At 40.1% G+C, this 23,253-nt stretch overlaps 1 protein-coding gene across 2 annotated transcripts in view; it reads right to left on the reverse strand.

Annotated features, from left to right (window-relative positions):
* Positions 1–23,253, reverse strand: part of CAPRIN2 (caprin family member 2) — a 211,670-nt gene that overhangs the window by 67,756 nt on the left and 120,661 nt on the right. For both annotated transcript variants that reach the window (XM_053718796.1, XM_053718795.1), the window contains 5 exons: positions 9,253–9,345; positions 8,450–8,608; positions 7,568–7,739; positions 6,895–7,077; positions 6,478–6,578 (listed from right to left, as the gene is read on the reverse strand). In XM_053718796.1, the coding sequence (XP_053574771.1) occupies positions 6,478–6,578; positions 6,895–7,077; positions 7,568–7,739; positions 8,450–8,608; positions 9,253–9,345 (708 nt within the window). The remainder of the gene's footprint in view (positions 1–6,477; positions 6,579–6,894; positions 7,078–7,567; positions 7,740–8,449; positions 8,609–9,252; positions 9,346–23,253) is intronic.

Consider the following 23,253-nt stretch of genomic DNA (forward strand, 5'->3'; position numbering starts at 1 on the left):
GGAATACCAATACCAAAGCTAAAGTACACGGATGAAGGGAGGGACAAGGCAGGAACATTTAACAGAAGGAACCACTGCCTGAAGTACCTTTCTCCCAAAAATAGCCTCCGAAGAAGCAAAAAGTGTCAAATTTGTAAAGTTTTTAAAAGGTGTGAAGCGAAGACCAAGTCGCAGCCTTGCAAATCTGTTCAACAGAGGCCTCATTTTTAAAGGCCCAGGTGGAAGCCACAGCTCTAGTAGAATGAGCTGTAATCCTTTCAGGAGGCTGCTGTCCAGCAGTCTCATAGGCTAAACGTATTATGCTACGAAGCCAAAAAGAGAGAGAGGTAGCCAAAGCCTTTTGACCTCTTCTCTGTCCAGAGTAAACGACAAACAGGGAAGAAGTTTGACGAAAATCTTTAGTTGCCTGCAAATAGAACTTCAGGGCACGGACTACGTCCAGATTATGCAAAAGTAGTTCCTTCTTTGAAGAAGGGTTAGGACACAGTGATGGAAAAACAATCTCTTGATTGATATTCCTGTTAGTAACTACCTTAGGTAAGAACCCAGGTTTAGTACGCAGAACTACCTTTTCTGAATGAAAAATCAGATAAGGAAAATCACAATATAAGGCAGATAACTCAGAGACTCTTCGAGCCAAGGAAATAGCCATCAAAAACAAAACCTTCCAGGATAACAGCTTGATATCAATGGAATGAAGGGGTTCAAATGGAACGCCTTGAAGAACATTAAGAACTAAGTTTAAGCTCCACGGCGGAGCAGTCTTAAACACAGGCTTAATCCTAGTTAAAGCCTGACAAAAAGCCTGAACGTCTGGAACTTCAGCCAGACGTTTGTGTAGAAGAATAGACAGAGCAGAAATCTGTCCCTTTAACGCACTAGCAGATAAGCACTTTTCTAAACCCTCTTGTAGAAAGGACAATATCCTAGGAATCCTAACCTAACTCCATGAGTAACTCTTGGATTCGCACCAATATAAATATTAACGCCATATCTTATGGTAAATTTTTCTGGTAACAGGCTTCCTAGCCTTTATTAAGGTATCAATAACCGACTCCGAGAAGCCACGCTTTGATAGAATCAAGCGTTCAATCTCCATGCAGTCAGCCTCAGAGAAATTAGATCTGGATGGTTGAAAGGACCCTGAATTAGAAGGTCCTGTCTCAGAGGCAGAGACCACGGTGGACAGGACGACATGTCCACTAGGTCTGCATACCAGGTCCTGCGTGGCCACGCAGGCGCTATCAGAATCACCGAAGCTCTCTCCTGTTTGATCTTGGCAATCAAACAAGGAAGCATCGGGAATGGTGGAAACACATAAGCCATGTTGAAGACCCAAGGGGCTGTCAGAACATCTATCAGCACCGCTCCCGGGTCCCTGGACCTGGATCAGAAACAAGGAAGCTTGGCGTTCTGACGAGACGCCATGAGATCCAGATCTGGTTTGCCCCAACGATGAATGAGTTGAGCAAAGACCTCCGGATGAAGTTCCCACTCCCCCGGATGAAAAGTCTGGCGACTTAGAAAATCCGCCTCCCAGTTCTCCACGCCTGGGATGTAAATCGCTGACAGGTGGCAAGAGTGAGACTCTGCCCAGCGAATTATCTTTGAGACTTCCAACATCGCTAGGGAACTTCTGGTTCCCCCTTGATGGTTGATGTAAGCCACAGTCGTGATGTTGTCCGACTGAAATCTGATGAACCTCAGAGTTGCTAACTGAGGCCAAGCTAGGAGAGCATTGAATATTGCTCTTAATTCCAGAATATTTATTGGGAGGAGTTTCTCCTTTTGAGTCCATAATCCCTGAGCTTTCAGGGAGTTCCAGACTGTGCCCCAGCCTAGAAGGCTGGCGTCTGTTACAATCGTCCAATCTGGCCTGCGAAAGGTCATCCCCTTTGACAGATGTGGCCGAGAAAGCCACCATAGAAGAGAATCTCTGGTCTCTTGATCCAGATTTAGTAGGGGGGACAAATCTGAGTAATCCCCGTGCCACTGACTGAGATGCAGGCGCACAAATGGTACCATGTCCATTGCCGCTACCATTAAGCCGATTACTTCCATGCACTGAGCTACTGACGGGTGTGGAATGGAATGAAGGACACGGCAAGCATTTAGGAGTTTTAATAACCTCGCCTCTGTCAGGTAAATTTTCATCTCTACAGAATCTATAAGAGTCCCTAGAAAGGGAACCCTTGTAAGTGGTAACAGAGAACTCTTTTCCACGTTCACCTTCCACCCATGCGACCTCAGAAATGCCAGAACTATCTCTGTATGAGACTTGGCAGTTTGAAAACTTGACGCTTGTATCAGCATGTCGTCTAGGTACGGAGTCACCGCTATGCCTCGCGGTCTTAGTACCGCCAGAAGTGAGCCCAGAACTTTTGTAAAGATTCTTGGAGCCGTAGCTAATCCGAAGGGAAGAGCTACAAACTGGTAATGCCTGTCTAGGAAAGCAAATCTTAGGTACCGATAATGATCCTTGTGAATCGGTATGTGAAGGTAGGCATCCTTTAAGTCCACTGTGGTCATGTACTGACCCTCTTGGATCATGGGAAGGATGGTTCGAATAGTTTCCATTTTGAATGATGGAACTCTTAGAAATTTGTTTAGGATTTTTAAGTCCAAGATTGGTCTGAAGGTTCCCTCTTTCTTAGGAACCACAAATAGATTTGAATAGAATCCCTGCCCGTGTTCCGTCCGCGGAACTGGGTGGATCACCCCCATTAGTAAGAGGTCTTGTACACAGCGTAGAAACGCCTCTATTTGGTTTGCTGATAACCTTGAAAGATGAAATCTCCCTCGTGGAGGAGAAGTTTTGAAGTCCAGGAGATATCCCTGAGATATGATCTCCAACGCCCAGGGATCCTGGACATCTCTTGCCCAAGCCTGGGCGAAGAGAGAAAGTCTGCCCCCCACTAGATCCGTTTCCGGATAGGGGGCCCTCTCTTCATGCTGTCTTGGGGGCAGCAGCAGGTTTCTTGGCCTGCTTGCCCTTGTTCCAGGACTGGTTAACTTTCCAGCCCTGCCTGTAACGAGCAACAGCTCCTTCCTGTTTTGGAGCGGAGGAAGTTGATGCTGCTCCTGCCTTGAAGTTGCGAAAGGCACGAAAATTAGACTGTTTGGCCTTGGATTTGGCCCTGTCCTGAGGTAGCGCATGGCCCTTACCTCCCATAATGTCAGCTATAATTTCTTTCAAGCCGGGCCCGAATAAGGTCTGCCCTTTGAAAGGAATATTAAGCAATTTAGATTTAGAAGTCACGTCAGCTGACCAGGATTTAAGCCATAGCGCTCTGCCCGCTTGGATGGCGAATCTGGAGTTCTTAGCCGTAAGTTTGGTTAAATGTACGACGGCATCAGAAACAAATGCGTTAGCTAGCTTAAGTGCTTTAAGCTTGTTCATAATTTCATCCAATGGAGCTGTGCGAATGGCCTCTTCCAGAGACTCAAACCAGAATGCCGCCGCAGCAGTGACAGGCGCAATGCATGCAAGGGGCTGTAAGATAAAACCTTGTTGAACAAACATTTTCTTAAGGTAACCCTCTAATTTCTTATCCATTGGATCTGAAAAGGCACAACTATCCTCCACCGGGATAGTGGTACGCTTAGCTAAAGTAGAAACTGCTCCCTCCACCTTAGGGACCATCTGCCATAAGTCTCGTGTGGTGGCGTCTATAGGAAACATTTTCCTAAATATGGGAGGAGGGGAAAAAGGCACACCAGGTCTATCCCACTCCTTGCTAATAATCTCTGTAAGCCTTTTAGGTATAGGAAACACGTCAGTACACACCGGTACCTACATAATTTTTCTGGAATTGCAACCGTGTTACAATCATTCAGAGCCGCTAATACCTCCCCTAGCAATATGCGGAGGTTCTCAAGCTTAAATTTAAAATTAGAAATCTCTGAATCCAGTCTCCCTGGATCAGATCCGTCACCCACAGAATGAAGCTCTCAGTCTTCACGTTCTGCAAACTGTGACGCAGTATCTTACATGGCTCTCACCTCATCCGCGCGCTCTGTCCTTAACCCAGAGCTATCGCGCTTGCCTCTTAATTCTGGCAATTTAGATAATACTTATGTCATAACAGTAGCCATGTCTTGCAAAATGATTTGTAAGGGCCTCCCTGATGTACTTGGCGCCACAAAATAACGCACCTCCTGAGCGGGAGGCGAAGGTTCTGACACGTGAGGAGTTAGTCGGCATAACTTCCCCCTCGTTGTCTGGTGATAATTTCTTTACATGTAAAGATTGACTTTTATTTGAAGTAGCATCAATGCAATTAGTACACAAATTTCTATTGGGCTCCACATTGGCCTTTAAACATAGTGAACAAAGATTCATCTGTGTCAGACATGTTTAAACAGACTAGCAATGAGACTAGCAAGCTTGGAAATACTTTTCTAAATAAATTTACAAGCAATATAAAAAAACGCTACTGTGCCTTTAAGAACCACAAAAAGCTGTCACAGTTGAAATAACAATGAACCAAAATAGTTATAGCAACCAATTTTTCACAGTAAATGTATTAAGTTAGCAAAGGATTGCACCCACCAGCAAATGGATGATTAACCCTTTAATACCCAAAAACGGATAACAATTTAATAATTAACGTTTTTCTCACAGTCAAAACACACTGTCACAGGTCTGCTGTGACTAATTACCTACCTCAAAATGAATTTTGAAGACCCCTGAGCTCTCTAAAGACGATCTGGATCATGGAGGATGAAGTAGACAGATTGTGACTGAATTTTTACTGCGCAAAAAAGCGCTAAAATAGGCCCCTCCCACTCATATTACAACAGTGGGGAAGCTCAGAAAACTGTTTCTATGCAGAAAACAAAGATGGCCATGTGGTAAAAATCATGCCCCAATAAGTTTTATCACCAAGTACCTCACAAATATCGATTAACATGCCAGTAAACGTTTTAAACATACATTTGAAAAGTTATTAATAAGCCTGCTACCAGTCGCTTTTACTGCAGTTAAGGCTCACACATTATTTCAGTATTAACAGTATTTTCAGAGTCAATTCCATTCCTTAGAATACATTCAGTGTACACACACTCATCAGCCTAATACCAGTCGCTATCACTGCATTTAAGGCTGAACTTACTTTACATTGGTATCAGCAGTATTTTCTCAGTCAATTCCATTCCTCAGAAAAATAATTACTGCACATATTTCATTTGCAGGGGGGCCCTGCATGCTATTCCCCTTCTCTGAAGTTACCTCACTCCTCAGATGAGAACAGCCAGTCGATCTTAGTTACGTCTGCTAAGATCATAGAAAACGCAGGCAGATTCTTCTTCTAATGCTGCCTGAGAATAAACAGCACACTCCGGTGCCATTTAAAATAACAAACTTTTGATTGTAGAAATAAACTAAGTTAAAAAACACCACAGACCTCTCACAGCGACCTATCTTTAGTTAGGCTGCAAGAGAATGACTGAATATGACATGTGAGGGGAGGAGCTATATAGCAGCTCTGCTTGGGTGATCCTCTTGCAGCTTCCTGTTAGGAAGAGATATATTCCATAAGTAATGGATGACCCGTGGACTGACTACACTTAAGAGAAAAAGTCAATTTTGAGGTAAGAAAAAATGATTTATTCATATGCATTATCCCAAATAATGAAACTGACTGTCTGAAATAAGGAATATTGATCATCCTGAATCAAGGCAAATAAATGTTTAAACACATATATTTAGAACTTTATATAAAAGTGCCCAACCATAGCTTAGAGTGTCACAAAAAATAAGACTTACTTACCCCAGGACACTCATCTACATGTAGTAGAAAGCCAAACCAGTACTGAAACGACAATCAGTAGAGGTAATGGTATATAAGAGTATATCGTCGATCTGAAAAGGGAGGTAAGAGATGAATCTCTACGACCGATAACAGAGAACCTATGAAATAGATCCCGTAGAAGGAGACCATTGAATTCAAATAGGCAATACTCTCTTCACATCCCTCTGACATTCACTGCACACAGAGGAAAACCGGGCTCCAACCTGCTGTGAAGCGCATATCAATGTAGAATCTAGCACAAACTTACTTCACCACCTCCACGGGAGGCAAAGTTTGTAAAACTGAATTGTGGGTGTGGTGAGGGGTGTATTTATAGGCATTTTGAGGTTTGGGAAACTTTGCCCCTCCTGGTAGGAATGTATATCCCATACGTCACTAGCTCATGGACTCTTGCTAATTACATGAAAGAAATCAGGGTTCCTGAAAAGCCTGACATGCTAGAGAAAACATCCATGTAACAACTTTAATAAGTCAAATACATCTGTAAAAAAAAATTTAAACTACAACAAAACTACATTCTCAGTCAAAGCTGTCACTTGCTGATATTTTTACTGTAGTACATGTTACTCAAAAGTTTCTAAGAGAAAATTTCTACAAATACATTACTAGATCAGCTTAAACAATTTAAGGTGTCTTACTTTGCATTTGTGAGCTACACACTTACCCGGGTTGTAAACTGCATGGTAGGATACTCTCGCCCAGTACACTGAATATGTCCATAAGTTCCATTAGAGACAGGCTGGGGTCCTCTATAGGTCTCAGGACCTGATGCATAGAATATAGAAATCACTGTTCATGCTCTACAAAAGGTAATCTGTCCTTGACTTTGTGATGTTAACTATTAATGACTTTTTTTAAATTTACTTATATATTTTTTTCTTCCACACAGTGTACCCATCTATATAATAAAAAGGTGTGAAAAACACTTGGAGGTATTAAAAACACAAGATAAAGTATTCTGGTATATAGGATGCAATTGATATAAGAACAGACCAAATACACTAAGGATAGTGACAAACTAGCTTATATGAACACTGCAGTAGCTGTAGGTCAATTATAAAAAAATATGTTGCAAACTAACCTTTAAATCCATTTGGAAAACGATAGGTATTTGTCATTATTCTCCCTCCTCTGCTGGTTCCCCTTATAGGTCCACGGCCCCCAGGGTAAGGCTGAGCCAGTCGGGGCACAAGGCTTGGAGCTGATGTGTAACACAAGCTACCATTGCTCAACTGTGTACTTGCATCTGAATGATAGAGGCTACCTATATAGGTGGAGGAAAACAAGTGACCAACATTACAGCACATTTTTATAAATATTCTCATGGTTTAAATCTTTCAGCATAGAAACCAGCCAGCAAAGCAATCTGTAGAATAAAACTTAATATAGAAAAAAAAAACAAAAAAAAAACAAAAAAAACACTGCTACACTTTTTTTCTATTTGATACAAACACAAAAGTACACCGCCACCCAGCAGATGCATTAAAGATTCTTTATAAATAGAATGACCTGCTGCTTTACAAAAATCAATTCAGTTATTAAAATGTTATGTTAATGTTTGACTGTTTGTTATTGATGATGATACATGTAAAATTTTAATGTGAAAAATCACTAAAAAGATTTCAACAAAAATTATGTTAATATACAGTGGGGGGGGGGGTTAAAACTGCTCACTTTCATATGCTGCGGAATTGTGGTGCCATACAAAAGTAAAATGGAATTAGTTTACTCAGGGTAAGAAACATTATGCTCACTTGTTAGCGGCTCTGGTAGGAGGGAGGAATGATCAACATACTCCATTGGAGGGTGAGGCAGTGTCTGTGTACTTGCTGTAGAGAACGTTTGGTGGCAGACAGGAGAATACGGAGGGTCATCTTTTATCTCTATCTCTTTACGCGGAGGCAGAGGTGCATTAACCTTAAACACCTGTAGAGGGCAGCAAGTTTACAAGCATCATTCCTGTGGTCTCAAACAAAGCACACCGATTAGCAGTGTTCCCCAGAATCTTTCTATGCCAGCAGATCATGTCCAGGTCTCAAATTTTACAACACAAAAGTTCCTGTTACTAGTTAGACGAAGCAAAACCTTAATGAGATACCAGTTTGTAGGCCAAAACTGAAACAGCTGGTTCTGTATTACCAGATAATGCCTATACAGGTTAATGAACAGATGTTTGTTGGTGGTGCTGCCCTTCCAGGGGTCTTAACATCTGGTCTCTAAAGTATAAGAGAAACCAGAGATTATGGTTACAAAACCTACAACACTAAGTGGAAACCACACACAAAAATGGCTTATTTGCCAGAACATGAAGCCCAGCATGAAAGCTGTGAACTGTTGCAGGGGTCCTAGTTCTAATTAATGAAGGTATTTTTGACCCCATCTTTGAATAGCTTACATTTAGTGTGGTTATGGTGTCAAGACCTACAGCACTCACACTGCTACAGCCTAATCTCTAGAGGTACCAGTTTCAGTTGTGGCCGCTTAACAGGCCAGATTTTCATGCGATTTGAAACCAGCTGATCAGTAACCATGGTTACTAACCTAAGCATCTGTGTTCTAGTTCAGATATGAAAGTCTGGCCTGATGTGGGGGTGTCGAATCCTTAAAATTAAAAACTTTATTTACAATAAACTCACTGTCTGGATTCCTTGAAATGGAGAAGATGTCATGGGCATAGGTACACTTCTAGGAGGAGGAGACATAGAAGGCATTTCCTGCTTAAGTTGCAAAACTGAAGTTTTCATTGGTGGGGTCTTTGGAGATGGAGGAGGTTCAATGGTTAAAGAGAGAGATGCCTAAGTGGGTGAAAAAAAAAATAGTTTTATACAAAATTTTAGTGCTTTGTTGGTATGAAATGTCCCATTTAAAAAAGGGACATTCCACATTTTTCTTCCATGATTCAGATAGACCATGCAATTTTAAACAACTTTCTAATTTACTCCTATTTTGTTCTATTTCTATCTTTATTTGATAAAGCAAGAAAGCATAGGAGACTGACCATTTTTGGTTCAGCACCTGGTTAGCACTTGCTGATTGGTGGCTACATTTAGGTTCTGAACAACAACAAAAAAAGTGTAAATTAGAAAGTTGTTTAAAATTGCTGCTCTATCTGAATCATGAAAAAAAAAAAAAAAAAAAAGTGGGTTGTCCCTTTAAGTACTCTTCACAAATACGCTAAGATTTAAGAACAAAATATACTGAAGATGCACATTTTACAGTTCCTATTTAACAGTTTAAAGAGTATCAGGGTTCTTCTGACATTTGTTCAAACTTTAATTACACCAGAAATATTTAGCATGGCATCTAAATGGTGATCTTAAAAACTAATAATTTTGAGAATCTTACCAGATCAGTACTAACTGTCTGCTTTAAAGATCTGGCTAGAGTTGTTAAGTTTGTTAACTAATTTGCACTAAGCATGGAAGATTTGCTTACTCACCTGTTTTCTTTCTGGCAGTGACTCTGAAATACTGTTGGTAGTTACATAGAGTGGTTCAGTGTTGTAGGTGTCCTCCGCAACAGTTATGACAGGCTGTCAAAAAGGTAAACTATTTGAATTTTATCCCCAGATATGACAAATACAGCTGCAATTAGTGGCATTCTAAACACCAAACCCATGTGTGTTATTTCTGAACAAAGGGGACCCCAGAGAAGCTTTTACAATCATTTGTGCCATGACCACACTAGTGGAATGTAAATAATTGCAGTGAAAAACCAAAGTTTGTGAAAAAGCTAATATATATATTATTGCATTGTGGGTTAAACCCAAACATTCTCTTTAATTCAGAGAGATACAATTTAAGTGTCCAATTTAACTCCTCAAATTTACTTCATTCCCATGATGTGTTGATACCTAGGTAGGCATCTGGAGAACTACATTGCAAGAGTACTAGATGGCAGAACGGTTTCCTGCTAAGGGATAACATTCATGGAAAACGGATGCATAATTCTCCAGAAATGGGTCAGCTCCTAAACATACGCCCCCTACTTTTCAACAAAACTACTTGAAAGTGATGCAATACATACAGTTACTTCCATTTTTCCTACAGATGAACAGCAGTCAATCAGCATCAGGTGTGCTGAGGTCATGAACTGTGGTCATGTTATTTCCCTATTCAGTTTAAGTAAGTTAACTATGAAATCTCGTGTACATGAGGCACATTTCCCTTTACAATGGGGTGTGAAAACTTAGGACATTTTGATGTTCAGGTGATATTTTCAAGTCGGCTTTTTACAGCTATGCTGCATCCCTTCAAGTGTTTCAACATTTGAGTTTCATGTCCCTTTAAATTTTGTTTTTTCTATCCTTTAAGGGGGCAAAAAAAAAAAAAATTTGCATACTCCGATCCATGAAAGTTTAACTTTGACTGTCCCTTTCAAAAAAAGGGATATGAAACCCAAAAACTTTGAGATTCAAACTTGAGTAAAATCGGATTTTTGTTTTTTTTCAATGGTATGCTCTATTATCAAATTTGCTTCATTCCCATTGTATTAAGTGTTGGAGATACCTAGGTAGGCATCTAGAACACTACATGCAGGAAAAGTGCTGCCATCTAGTGCTCTTTCAAACGGATAACATTCTTGCTAAACTGCTTTCATATAGTGCTCCAGAAATAGGCCGACTCAGAAAAGTCTAGTCAAAATTAAACTTATGATTCAGATAAAGCATGCAATTTTAAGCAACTTTCTAATTTACTCCTATAATCAATTCTTCATTCTCATGGTATCTTTAAGCTTAGGAGCCGGCCCATTTTTGGTTCAGCACCTGGGTTGCGCTTGCCGATTGGTGGATACATTTAGACACCAAGCGCTACCCAAGTGCTGAACCAAAAATGCCGGGTCCTATGGTTAGATTCTTGCTTTTTCAAATATACCAAGAGAATGAATAGGCGTAAATTAGAAGGCTGCTTAAAATGGCATGTTCTGAATCATAAAAACAAAATTTATGCTACACTATAAATTATTCTTTCCGGGCATGGAGAGTCCACAATGTCATTCCAATTACTAGTAGGATAGTCAACTTGTGGCCAGCAGGAGGAGGCAAAGAGCACCCCAGCAAACCCTTAATCCCCAATCATTCAGCCGAAGGAAAATGGAAAAAAAAAAAAATACAAGGGTAGAGAGATGCCTGAGGTTTACACAAAAAAACATGCCAAATTATAATTTGAGAGCGGGATTGCGGACTCTCCATGCCCGGAAAGAAATCAGTTACGCATAAATTCTTTTCTATGGCATGGAGAGTCAACGTCATTCCAATTACAAGTGGGAACCAATACCCAAGCTAGAGAGGACACAGACTGAAAAAAAAGGGAGGGAGGGAGAACAAGGCAGGAGGACCAAAACAGAAGGCACCACTGCTTGAAGAACTTTTCTCCCAAAAGAGGCCTCAGCCGAGGCAAAAAAAAAGTAAAAAAAAAATCAAATTTGTAGAATATGGAAAAAAGTATGCAGAGAGAACCATATTGCTGCCTTGAAAATCTGTTCTACAGAAGCTTTATTTTTGAAAGCCCAAGATCAGGAGACAGCTCTAGTGGAATGAGTCATAATTCTCTCAAGAGGTTGCTGTCCAGCAGTCTCATAAGCAAAATGAATCCCACTTAACCAGAGGGAAAGAGTAGTAGAAGTAGTCTTCTGACCCTTAAGGTTTCCAGAGAAAACAGGGCAGAAGATTGCTGAAAATCTTCTGAAGCTTGTATGTAAAAATTTTAGAGCACGCACAACATCCAGGTTATGTAAAAGATGTTCCTTATAAGGAGGATTAGGACAAAAGGAACAACAATTTCCCCGATCCGACCAAATCTTAGGGAGAAAACCCAATTTAATACAAAGGACCACCTTATCTGCATGAAAAATAAAGGTACGGGGAAATCACACTGCAGAGCCGAAAGCTCAGACACTCTGCGAGCAGAAGAAATAGCAAGAAGAAAAAAGAAAAAAAAAAAACACAAACATAATTTACGCTTACCTGATAAATTTATTTCTCTTGTGGTATATCCAGTCCACGGATCATCCATTACTTGTGGGATATTCTCCTTCCCAACAGGAAGCTGCAAGAGGATCACCCACAGCAGAGCTGTCTATATAGCTCCTCCCCTAACTGCTACCTCCAGTCATTCGACCGAAGACAAGCAAAAGGAGAAACCATAGGGTGCAGTGGTGACTAGTTTAAAAATAAAATATACCTGCCTTAAAATGACAGGGCAGGCCGTGGACTAGATACACCACAAGAGAAATAAATTTATCAGGTAAGCATAAATTATGTTTTCTCTTGTATGGTGTATCCAGTCCACGGATCATCCATTACTTGTGGGATACCAATACCAAAGCTAAAGTACACGGATGAAGGGGGGGACAAGGCAGGTACCAGTGCCTGTAAAACCTCCCAAAAATAGCCTCCGAAGAAGCAAAAGTATCAAATTTATAAAACTTTGAAAAAGTATGAAGCGAAGACCAAGTCGCCGCCTTGCAAATCTGTTCAACAGAAGCCTCATTTTTAAAAGCCCAAGTGGAAGCCACAGCTCTAGTAGAATGAGCTTTAATCCTTTCAGGAGGCTGCTGGCCAGCAGTCTCATAAGCTAAGCGTATTATGCTTCTTAGCCAAAACGAAAGAAGTTGCCGAAGCCTTTTGGCCTCTCCTCTGACCAGAGTAAACAACAAACAAACAAAGCAGATGTTTGACGAAAATCTTTAGTAGCTTGTAAATAAAAAACTTTAAAGCACGAACCACGTCACGATTGTGTAAAAGACGTTCCTTCTTTGAAGGATTAGGACACAGTGACGGAACTACAATCTCCTGATTGAAATTCTTATTAGATACCACCTTAGGTAAAAACCCAGGTTTGGTACGCAAAACTACCTTGTCTGATCTTCCATGCAGATAAGGGGAATCACATTGTAAGGCAGATAACTCTGAAACTCTACAAGCCAAGGAAATAGCTACCAAAAACAGAACTTTCCAAGATAAAGGCTTGATATCTATGGAATGAAGAGGAACCCCTTGGAGAACTTTAAGAACCAATTTTAAACTCCATGGCGGAGCAACTGGTTTAAACACAGGCTTGATTCTAACTAAAGCCTGACAAAACGCCTGAACATCCGCCAGACGCTTGTGCAAAAGGACAGCGCAGAAATCTGTCCCTTTAAGGAACTAGCTGACAATCCCTTTTCCAATCCTTCTTGGAGAAAAGATAATATCCTGGGAATCCTGACTTTACTCCATGAGTAACCCTTGGATTCACACCAATAAAGATATTTACGCCATATCTTATGATAGATTTTCCTGGTGACAGGCTTTCGTGCCTGAATTAAGGTATCAATAACTGATTGAGAAGCCACGCTTTGATAAAATCAAGCGTTCAATCTCCAAGCATTCAGCCGCAGAGAAATTAGATTTGGATGGTTGAAAGGACCCTGAAGTAGAAGGTCCTGTCTCAGAGGCAGAGTCCATGGTGGAAGGGATGACATGTCCACCAGATCTGCATACCAAGTCCTGCGTGGCCACGCAGGTGCTATCAAAATCACTGATGCTCTCTCCTGCTTGATTTTGGCAATCAGACTAGGGAGCTGAGGTAACTGTGGAAACATAAGCCAAGTTGAAGGACAAAGGCACTGCTAGAGCATCTATCAGCGTTGCCCTGGGATCCCTGGACCTGGATCCGTAACAAGGAAGTTTGGCCTTCTGGCGAGACGCCATGAGATCCAGTTCTGGTTTGCCCCAATGTTCAACCAATTGTGCAAACACCTCCGGATGGAGTTCCCACTGCCCCGGATGAAAAGTCTGTCGACTTAGAAAATCCGCCTCCCAGTTCTCTACACCTGGGATATGGATAGCGGATAGGTGGCATGAGTGAGTCTCTGCCCAACTAATTATCTTTGAAACTTCCAACATCGCTAGGGAACTCCTTGTTCCCCCTTGATGGTTGATGTAAGCCACAGTCGTGATGTTGTCCGACTGAAATCTGATGAACCTCATTGTCGCTAGCTGAGGCCAAGCCTGAAGAGCATTGAATATCGATCTTAGTTCCAGAATTTTTATTGGAAGGAGGGTCTCCTCCTGAGTCCACGATCCCTGAGCCTTCAGGGATTTCCAAACTGCCCCCCAGCCTAGAAGGCTGGCATCTGTCGTTACTATTGTCCAATCTGGCCTGCGAAAGGTCATATCTTTGGACAGATGGACCCGAGATAGCCACCAGAGAAGAGAATCCCTGGTCTCTTGATCCAGATTTAGTAGAGGGGACAAATCTGTGTAATCCCCATTCCACTGACTGAGCATGCATAGTTGCAGCGGTCTGAGATGTAGACGTGCAAACGGCACTATGTCCATTGCCGCTACCATTAAGCCGATTACTTCCATACATTGAGCCACCGAAGGGCGAGAAGTGGAATAAAGAGCACAGCAGGAATGTAGAAGTTTTGATAACCTGGTCTCTGTCAGGAAAATCCTCATTTCTACAGAATCTATCAGAGTTCCCAGAAAGGAAACTCTTGTGAGAGGGGATAGAGAACTCTTCTCTTCGTTCACTTTCCACCCGTGCGACCTCAGAAATGCCAGAATTATGTCCGTATGAGACTTGGCAATTTGGAAATTTGACGCCTGTATCAGAATGTTGTCTAAATAAGGGGCCACTGCTATGCCCCGTGGCCTTAGGACCGCAAGAAGTGACCCCAGAACCTTCGTAAAGATTCTTGGAGCTGTAGCTAACCCAAAGGGAAGAGCTACAAACTGGTAATGCCTGTCCAGGAAGACAAACCTGAGAAACAGATCTTTGTGAATCGGACTGTGAAGATAAGCATCCTTTAAATCCACTGTAGTCATGCATTGACCCTCCTGGATCATAGGTAGGATGGTACGAATAGTCTCCATCTTGAATGATGGGACCCTGAGAAATTTGTTTAGGATCTTGAGATCTAAGATTGGTCTGAAGGTTCCCTCTTTTTTGGGAACCACAAACAGATTTGAATAGAAGCCTTGTCCCTGTTCCTCCTTTGGAACTGGGTGGATCACTCCCATAACGTGGAGGACTTTGACACAATGTAAGAATGCCTCTCTTTTTATCTGGTTTGCAGATAATTGTGAAAGGTGAAATCTCCCTTTTGGAGGGGAAGCTTTGAAGTCCAGAAGATATCCCTGGGATACAATTTCCAACGCCCAGGGATCCTGGACATCTCTTGCCCAAGCCTGGGCGAAGAGAGAAAGTCTGCCCCCTACTAGATCCGTTACCGGATCAGGGGCCAATCCTTCATGCCGTCTTAGAGGCAGCAGCAGGCTTTTTGGCCTGCTTACCTTTGTTCCAAGCCTGGTTAAGTCTCCAGACCGACTTGGACTGGGCAAAAGTTTCCTCTTGTTTTGTATTGGAGGAAGTTGATCCCACGCTCGTCTTAAAGTTTCGAAAGGCAAGAAAATTAGTCTGTTTGGCCCTTGATTTATTAGACCTGTCCTGAGGGAGGGCATGACTTTTTCCTCCCGTGATATCAGAAATAATCTCCTTCAAACCAGGCCCAAATAGGGTCTGCCGCTTGAAGGGAATATTAAGAAGCTTAGACTTTGAAGTAACGTCAGCTGACCATGATTTAAGCCATAGCGCCCTACGCGCCTGAATAGCAAAACCAGAATTCTTAGCCGTTAGTTTAGTCAAATGAACAATGGCATCAGAAACAAATGAATTGGCTAGCTTAAGTGCTCTAAGCTTGTCAAGTCAATGGAGTCTCTACCTGTAAAGCCTCTTCCAGAGACTCAAACCAGAAGGCCGCCGCAGCAGTGACTGGGGCAATGCATGCAAGAGGCTGTAGAATAAAACCTTGTTGAATAAACATTTTCTTAAAGGGCCACTGTAAGTAAATATTTACTATTCCTGTTACTAACCAACTACCCCAAATACGCTTTTTATCAATAGCATTTCATTAACATATCTCTACCGTATATCGGAAATCTTGTCTGCAAAATTTAATTGTTTTCCAAACCCACTCTGTGGGTATCCTTTGCTCTGTACCAATCAGTTTACAATACCTAGGGTTCAAAATGGTGCTTTAAACACAAAGTTATTGGTTTAAGTATTTTGAACACTAAGTGCTGAAAATAGTGGGCAGGATAACATGACATCGGCGAATAAAAGATAACTTTTAGAACGTTATGAAACTTTGTTTTGGAGAAAAACATAATTTATGTAAGAACTTACCTGATAAATTCATTTCTTTCATATTGGCAAGAGTCCATGAGCTAGTGGCATGGGATAAACAATCCTACCAGGAGGGGCAAAGTTTCCCAAACCTCAAAATGCCTATAAATACACCCCTCAACACACCCACAATTCAGTTTAACTAATAGCCAAGCAGTGGGGTGATAAAGAAAGGAGTAGAAAGCAAAGGAAATTTGGAAATTGTGCTTTATAAAAAAAATCATAACAACCATAAAAAGGGTGGGCCTCATGGACTCTTGCCAATATGAAACAAATGAAATTTATCAGGTAAGTTCTTACATAAATTAGGTTTTCTTTCATGTAATTGGCAAGAGTCCCTGAGCTAGTGACATATGGGATATCAATACCCAAGATGTGGAGGAGTCTTCCACTCAAGTCACTAGAGAGGGAGGGAATAAAATAAAAACAGACATATTCCGCTGAAAAAATAATCCACAACCCAAAAAATAAGTTATTTTCACTTTTGAAAGAAAAAAACTTAAATCAAAAGCAGAAGAATCAAACTGAAACAGCTGCCTGAATAACTTTCCTACCAAAAACTGCTTCCGAAGAAGCAAATACATCAAAATGGTAGAATTTAGTAAATGTATGCAAAGAGGACCGAGTTGCTGCTTTGCAAATCTGATCAACTGAAGCATCATTCTTAAAAGCCCACGAAGTGGAGACTGATCTAGTAGAATCAGCAGTAATTCTCTGAGGCGGGGTTTGACCCAACTCCAAATAAGCTTGATGAATCAAAAGTTTCAACCAAAAAGCCAAGGAAATAGCAGAAGCATTCTGACCTTTCCTAGGACCAGAAAATAAAAATTTCAGGAAGACTTCTAGTCTATTTGTTTTAGTAGCTTCCACATAATATTTCAAAGCTTTTACCACATCCAAAGAATGTAAAGATCTCTCCAAAGAATTCTTAGGATTAGGACACAAGGAAGGGACAACAATTTCTCTATTAATGTTGTTAGAATTCACAACCTTGGGTAAAAATTGAAAAGTAGTCCTCAAAACTGCCTTATCCTGATGAAAAGTCAGAAAAAGGAGACTCACAAGAAAGAGCAGATAGCTCAGAAACTCTTCTAGCAGAAGAAATAGCCAAAAGGAACAACACTTTCCAGGAAAGTAGTTTAATGTCCAAAGAATGCATAGGCTCAAATGGAGGAGCCTGAAAAGCCTTCAGAACCAAATTAAGACTCCAAGGAGGAGAAATTGATTTAATGACAGGCTTAATACGAACTAAAGCCTGTACAAAACAGTGAATATCAGGAAGTATAGCAATCTTTCTGTGAAATAAAACAGAAAGAGCGGAGATTTGTCCTTTCAAGGAACTTTCAGACAAACCCTTATCCAAACCATCCTGAAGAAACTAAAATTCTAGGAATTCTAAAAGAATGAAAACATAGAAAAGGAAGTGGGGATTTCACAATAAGAAATTCCCAAAAGTCTAGGTAAAGCCAGCACGACTGTAAAATTGAATAAAAGCACTACAAAAAGCTTGTATGTCAAAAACAATATAAATATTTATTAACCAAATGCACAATACACACATTCACATTCATACAGTGGATCCCACACAAAGCAGTGTTATAAAGTACTGGCCAAAAAGTTATTATCTGGTGCACCAGGGGAAAGAGACCTAAAACAGTCCGTTTAAGACTTGCAGGTATTTGTAATCCAATAAGTGCAGCGTTAATGCAAGAAATGGATGCAGTTATACAGTCCCCGGTGTATAAAGACCAGTTACTTCAGACTTGAACCGCGATAGTTACTGAGTCGATTGGTGCTTAAAAGGCATAGCATAGGAGCAGCAATAGAAACACGCGTCTTTATTCACAGGTGCTGTATTCTTTTAAGACAGTAATATTCGGTGTACAGATGCGTATAACATATTCTACCTGTATTTGTTCACACGGTCGCTCCTCCTAGCTGCCTCGTTCATGGAGTGTCCAGACATCAGGGGTAAGTCACGATGAGCAGGGGATCTGCTGTAAGGGCTGCCAAGCACGACGAGTCCAAACGCTCGTTTCGCTCCTTCAGTCAGTGCAGCATGGAGCTTCTTCCAGGTGCTAACGACACCTTGATTACCAGCCTTTTTATTGGATGCCGGTTTCCAGAATCTTTTCCATTTGATGAAATTTATGTCAATCACAAGTTGCCGCTGTTACAATGTCTTTGCAATTGTTACTTTTAAATACAGCTAAATTCAGGGCTTCTCAAGTAACCAAGGTGAGGTATTCCATAGCAGAAATTGATTAGATACAATTCAATGATTCAGATACTCACACATCCGCAACAAATCATATATACAAGATATGCTAAAAACAATTTTATTTCAATACACCATTGTGCAATATTTAAGACAATACTTAATTATAATGTTATGTGTGTCAAATTACTCTAACAGCAAATATGTGCATTTTAGCTCATCATAGTAGTATATATTTACAATTTTGATTTGTTTTGTTACTTTTGAGATCCCATAGTCTCTACATATATGGAAATAAATGGAGATGTGCAGACAAAGTAAGGTATAAGGAATTAGCCTAAAAAGGAAGCAAATTCCAATTTTTCATTTAAGCCATTGGGAGATAGGGTGTTTAGTTTGTACATCCATCTTGTTTCTTTTTGTAAAAGAATTCTATCAATGTCCCCCCCGCGCATGCTCAGTTTGACTGATTCTATTCCAATGAAGTTTAGTTCATCAATTTTTGATTTGTGAAATTGAGCAAAATGTCTCGCCACTGGGCTGTCAATATTGAAGTCCTTTATATCGTCTCTATGTTCTGTAATGCGGGAGCGTAATTCTCTAAAAGTTTTACCCACATAAAAACATTTACACGAGCAATAGAGAAGATATGAATCCTTTTGTGGAACAATTAATGAAAGAATTTATTTTATATGTGACTCCTGTATTCGTGCTAAAAGTCTTAGTTTTCTGCACTAATTGACAGCAGACACAGTGATTACAGGGGGAACTGCCGACTATTTTTTGGGCATTGCGTTCTAACCAGTTAGATGTAGGCACTTTGTTAAATTCGCTCTTGACAAGGAGATCTTTCAAATTGTTAGGTCTCCTTGCTGTCATTAGGGGATAATCCCCCACATGTTGAAGTAATGTAGAATCATTAGTCGGCAAATGCCAGTTATTATTAAGAATACTTTTAACTTTACTCCAATGGGCATTATATTTAGTAATAAATCTGATTTTAGTGTCTTCCACATTCTCACTTTTGGTATTCTTTTTGTACAGGAGATCTTTTCTTTGATGCTGAGATGCTCTATAGAGTGCTCTTTTTACACATCTTTTTGAATAGCCTCTCTCCAGGAAACGAGTCGCCATATCTTTGGCCTGTTTAAAGGTTTGGTCTCTAGAGCAAATTATGCGTAGCCTGCAGAAATTGCCCATAGGGGATACCCCTCTTAAGATTTTCAGGATGATGACTCGTTCCCAAGAGAAGGCTATTAGTTGCAGTCGGCTTTCGAAACACTTCTGTTTCAATTTTACCTTCGTTCTTACTAATTTTTAAGTCCAAAAAATTTATGGTACTAGAATCATAACTACAAGTTAAGATATTTAAATTATTCTTATTCAGGAGGGAAACAAATTTAAGTAGATCCTCCTCACTGCCGTCCCATAGCAGGAGGATATCATCCACATATCTGATCCAGAGGGCTACATGCGCCTCAACTATGTCAGAATGCTCACCAAAAACAATTTGATCTTCCCATCCACCAAGGTGTAAACAGGCATAGGTTGGGGCGCATGTAGCCCCCATTGCTGTCCCTTGTTTCTGTTTATAGTATTTGCCATCAAAAATGAAAATATTGTTTTCCAGAACAAATTTCAAAAGTTCACTTACAAATTTAGAATGTTTGCTATAGCCCACTCTTGTATTGAGAAATTTTTCACAAGTTGCAATTCCAATAGAGTGGGGAATTGAAGAATATAAGGATTCAACATCCAACGAGACCAAAATGGTCTTGTCAGAGACATTGATTCCATCGAGTTTTTTAATCACATCTGTTGAGTCTTGGACAAAGGTACGTAAGTCATTTACAAACGGCTGTAAAAACCTATCAACATAGTTACTTATTCCTTCAGTGGGGCCCCCCATCCCAGAAATGATGGGGCGTCCAGGTGGATTTTTAATGGATTTATGCAACTTTGGTATCCAGTAGAAGACTGGTGTTTTTGGTTTATGACTATACAGAAAGCCAAACTCTTGGCTTGTAATCAAATTATTTCTACGTGCTTCATTTAGTAGAAAAAGAAGTTCATTGTGAGATCTATGAAATTCCTCAAAAGAAGGTTTGGCATATTGTGTTTCATCAAGTAATTGCCGCATTGCTTCTTTAATGTAGTATTCTTAAGGATGACAACATTACCCCCCTTGTCGGCCGGTTTTATGACCAATTCCTGATGATTAATCAGTTCTTTAAGGGCTCTTCGTTCAGATTTAGTAAGATTATCATTGACAATCTTTGTAGTTTGAATTTGTGTCAACTCCTGGGAGACATTTTGAACAAAAACCGAAATATTTGGAATGGAAGAAAAAGAGGGCATGTAAGTAGATTTTTTCTTTAAATCTGTTTTTGGAAGGATATCTGTAATTTCATTACTCTGTTCATAGAGAAGAGTCTCCAGACAATCCAGAGTATCTCTCTTTTCTACAGGCCAGATCTACTTGTATTTTTGGCGTCATTATCTTTTTTAAAGCGAGTTTTCTCGCGAAAAGATGTAAGTCCTTAGTGACTTCAAATAAATCTAGACTATTAGACAATTAATTTGCGAGGTGTAGATGCGGATAATGAATTTATAGCTAAATGGAATGAAATATTAACAAAATGCTCACTTGATCTGATTGCATTAATAATAGAGGAAGATGGTAAAAAACTGGAAAAATGTAAAAAAGATGTGGATGATGTGTACGAATGTTTGCACAAATTTGAAAATGACACATCATTTGAGAAATTAAATAAAGAGACACAACTTATAGAAAAATTACAAGGGGAATTAAAAACACGTAAGAGGAGGAAATAAATAAGGGATCAGGAAGACTACAGGAGAAATAAAATCTATATATATAGGAATAGAATTAACACAAGAAATTATTATGATTCAGGTACAGATAATTCTGATATGGATTCTGATGGTGAAAATAAAAATAATGATTCAAATAACCAACGTATGCACCCTTTAGGGGTAGGACTAGACGAGGTGGGAGGGGGAGGCACGGGAGGGCAATCCCAAGAGAGGAGAGAAGGAAGAGGGAGGGGGAACAGACGACATCAGGGACAATATATGATGACCAGAAATCGCATGAGATACAACTAGAAGAGGAAAGTGACTCACTTCTAGGCCCACACCCCCCCCTCTCTTAAAATGGGTATTGTCAACCTTTCCTCATTCCCCCTAAATCGCGAACATATAAAAGTACTGGAAAAGGGACTTAGTTTTTGCCCTTCTAACAGTCTAGATTTATTTGAAGTCACTAAGGACTTACATCTTTTCGCGAGAAAACTAGCTTTAAAAAAAGATAATGACGCCAAAAATACAAGTAGATCTGGCCTGTAGAAAAGAGAGATACTCTGGATTGTCTAGAGACTCTTCTCTATGAACAGAGTAATGAAATTACAGATATCCTTCCAAAAACAGATTTAAAGAAAAAATCTACTTACATGCCCTCTTTTTCTTCCATTCCAAATATTTCGGTTTTTGTTCAAAATGTCTCCCAGGAGTTGACACAAATTCAAACTACAAAGATTGTCAATGATAATCTTACTAAATCTGAACGAAGAGCCCTTAAAGAACTGATTAATCATCAGGAATTGGTCATAAAACCGGCCGACAAGGGGGGTAATGTCATCCTTACTCAAGAATACTACATTAAAGAAGCAATGCGGCAATTACTTGATGAAACACAATATGCCAAATCTTCTTTTGAGGAATTTCATAGATCTCACAATGAACTTCTTTTTCTACTAAATGAAGCACGTAGAAATAATTTGATTACAAGCCAAGAGTTTGGCTTTCTGTATAGTCAAACCAAAAACACCAGTCTTCTACTGGATACCAAAGTTACATAAATCCATTAAAAATCCACCTGGACGCCCCATCATTTCTGGGATGGGGGGCCCCACTGAAGGAATAAGTAACTATGCTGATAGGTTTTTACAGCCGTTTGTAAATGACTTACGTACTTTTGTCCAAGACTCAACAGATGTGATTAAAAAACTCGATGGAATCAATGTCTGACAAGACCATTTTGGTCTCGTTGGATGTTGAATCCTTATATTCTTCAATTCCCCACTATTGGAATTGCAACTTGTGAAAAATTTCTCAATACAAGAGGAGTGGGCTATAGCAAACATTCTAAATTTGTAAGTGAACTTTTGAAATTTGTTCTGGAAAACAATATTTTCATTTTTGATGGCAAATACTATAAACAGAAACAAGGGACAGCAATGGGGGCTACATGCGCCCCCAACCTATGCCTGTTTACACCTTGGTGGATGGGAAGATCAAATTGTTTTTGGTGAGCATTCTGACATAGTTGAGGCGCATGTAGCCCTCTGGATCAGATATGTGGATGATATCCTCCTGCTATGGGACGGCAGTGAGGAGGATCTACTTAAATTTGTTTCCCTCCTGATTAAGAATAATTTAAATATCTTAACTTGTAGTTATGATTCTAGTACCATAAATTTTTTGGACTTAAAAATTAGTAAGAACGAAGGTAAAATTGAAACAGAAGTGTTTCGAAAGCCGACTGCAACTAATAGCCTTCTCTTGGGAAGAGTCATCATCCTGAAAATCTTAAGAGGGGTATCCCCTATGGGCAATTTCTGCGGCTACGCAGAATTTGCTCTAGAGACCAAACCTTTAAACAGGCCAAAGATATGGCGACTCGTTACCTGGAGAGAGGCTATTCAAAAAGATGTGTAAAAAGAGCACTCTATAGAGCATCTCAGCATCAAAGAAAAGATCTCCTGTACAAAAAGAATACCAAAAGTGAGAATGTGGAAGACACTAAAATCAGATTTATTACTAAATATAATGCCCATTGGAGTAAAGTTAAAAGTATTCTTAATAATAACTGGCATTTGCCGACTAATGATTCTACATTACTTCAACATGTGGGGGATTATCCCCTAATGACAGCAAGGAGACCTTTCAAATTGTTAGATCTCCTTGTCAAGAGCGAATTTAACAAAGTGCCTACATCTAACTGGTTAGAACGCAATACCCAAAA

Source organism: Bombina bombina, chromosome 6 (assembly GCF_027579735.1).
Source record: "Bombina bombina isolate aBomBom1 chromosome 6, aBomBom1.pri, whole genome shotgun sequence".
In the NCBI taxonomy this organism is placed as follows: domain Eukaryota; kingdom Metazoa; phylum Chordata; class Amphibia; order Anura; family Bombinatoridae; genus Bombina; species Bombina bombina.